Source organism: Vollenhovia emeryi, unplaced genomic scaffold (genome assembly GCF_000949405.1).
Source record: "Vollenhovia emeryi isolate VEMERY1.0 unplaced genomic scaffold, V.emery_V1.0 DF945920.1, whole genome shotgun sequence".
Classification (NCBI taxonomy): Eukaryota; Metazoa; Arthropoda; class Insecta; order Hymenoptera; family Formicidae; genus Vollenhovia; species Vollenhovia emeryi.
Window position 1 is genome coordinate 1 of NW_011960446.1, and position 2041 is coordinate 2041.

The following is a 2041-nucleotide window of genomic DNA, read 5'->3' on the forward strand; positions in this document are numbered from 1 at the left end:
GAATTATAGTGAGATTGTGGTAACTGCAACTATTTTTTTCTGTCTGTGTACTCGATTTAGTCTCTTTTCACTTGATTTAGTCTCAGGAATATACTGTTACAATGGTGTTTCAATTATTGACTATTTTGGTGTATGGTAACACAAAATTTACATACACAAAAATTTTCAATAATTGAACACTATTGCAACAGCATATTCCTGAGACCAAATCAAGTAAAAATGTCCTGTACTATTTTTCCTCCGACTAACAGTTATCGAGATATTATAAACTAAACATTGAAAAAGTTATAAATGTTTTCTTGAATATCTCTTAAAAAGCATTAGGCAAATCAAAAAGTGTTTCAGACAAAAGTTGTTCATATAATAGAATAAGATAGTGTAATAAACAGGGAGTTCTATTTTAAAAAATAACGACAACCTCCATATAACCATAAAAGAATAATTTTCGAAAATTAATTTTACTATTACAATGTTATTTATTTTTCGCATAAAATATCGTTTACAATCAACAAAAACATTCGTGCGCTTTCGCGATACATCTTCACATTTTCATTGTTTAGAAGATACGGGGTCGAGTCAAGAATAGGTCACAGGCTGAAGACAAAAAGAAAAGTATGACCGCCGAAACGGAGAAGTGTGCACAAAAAGAAAAGAACGCATACGCCATCATAACGACAGCGAATAAATAATATAAAAATGCATCATAAATAAAACCATCGCGAAGCTATAAATGCGGGAATTAAATGAATAGTCACAGCATGGTCCTCGAGTCGGGACAGGAATTTACAGTTACCGTCCGATACTGTAACACTTTCACAACCAAGACGGCAATTATACTTTCAACGGTGTCCAGGACAGACGTGGAAGAGAGCGCGAATCAAAGTCGTCTAGCTCCAAGATCCCCAATCGAACGCAACGGAAAACTCTCTTGTGGGTGATTGGCGATTAATTACAAAAAAAACCCGCATGTTCGAACTCGTACAAATAAGAAGACCACAATATACGACAGTGTAATAAAAACAATAAAAATAATTAAAAAACCCGTTTCACGATAAACGAGGACTATTGAAAGTATACAAAAGGTTACAAAACGGTTCATATTATTAACACTACTAAACTAAAACTAAAATTAGAAATTATAAACGCGCAACAGTCTAATATTCCCGCGACGCCTTGTCGCCCTTGCCGGAGCCGCTGGTGCCGGTCTTTTTTGGCAGCAAGACCGCTTTAATGTTGAGCAGGACTCCGCCTTGAGCAATGGTCACTCCGGACTAGAGCTCCGGTCTACTCCGGACAGCAGTTTGTTCAGTTCCTCGTCGTTACGGATGCTAACTGCAAGTGGCGCGGGATTATCCTAGTCTTTTTGTTGTCCCTGGCTGCGTTTCCAGCCAACTCGAGGACTTCAGCCACCAGATATTCCATGACGGCGGCGAGATAGACCGGCGCACCGGCGCCGACGCGCTCAGCGTAGTTGCCTTTCCTCAGATCTATACCTAAAATTTAAAAAAGTCATAAAAATCTACCGGTGACGGGTATGTCGGTGGCGCGCCGATGTTAGCAGAAAAAATACAAATACTTACGTTTTCTAATGCAAATGGTAGAACGGTGGCATCGGGTACGTCGGCTGCGAGTACGTCGGCTGCGAATACGTCGGCTGCGAGTACGTCGGCTGCGAGTACGTCGGCTGCGAGTACGGTGTCGGGTACACCGCTGTCGCGTACGCCGGTGTCGGGTACACCGGTGTCGCGTACGTCGGCGGCGGCGGCGGCGGCATCGGGTATGCCGGTGGTGGCGGCGGCGGCGGATACGCCGGTGCAGGCGGCGGCGGCAGGTACGCCGATGCAGGCGGCGGCGGCGGGTACGCCGATGCAGGCGGCGGGTACGCCGGTGCAGGCGGCGGCGGCGGGTATGCCGGTGGCGGCGGCGGCGGCATCGAGTACACCGGTGGCGACGGCGGCGGCCGCCACCTCATCTTTTTTTTCTGTTCCTTCAAAACTTCTCGACGAATGATCTCCTTCAGCCACTGAAACATATAGGGTGC

The 2041-nt window shown here is 45.1% G+C and overlaps 1 protein-coding gene and 1 pseudogene across 1 annotated transcript; both read right to left on the reverse strand.

The window, feature by feature from the left end:
* Nucleotides 1-421: 421 nt before the first annotated feature.
* Nucleotides 422-1497, reverse strand: LOC105560497 (annotated as a pseudogene).
* Nucleotides 1498-1585: 88 nt separating this feature from the next.
* On the reverse strand, nt 1586-2032 carry LOC105560505 (extensin-like). Its single transcript, XM_012009679.1, has one exon. It carries the CDS (start codon nt 2030-2032, stop codon nt 1586-1588), a length of 447 nt encoding a protein of 148 aa, XP_011865069.1.
* Between the last annotated feature and the right edge of the window lie 9 nt (nt 2033-2041).

Coding starts and splice junctions, on each gene's coding strand:
- LOC105560505 (XM_012009679.1), bottom strand. CDS start 2,032: ATGTTTCAGTGGCTGAAGGAGATCATTCGTCGAGAAGTTTTGAAGGAA.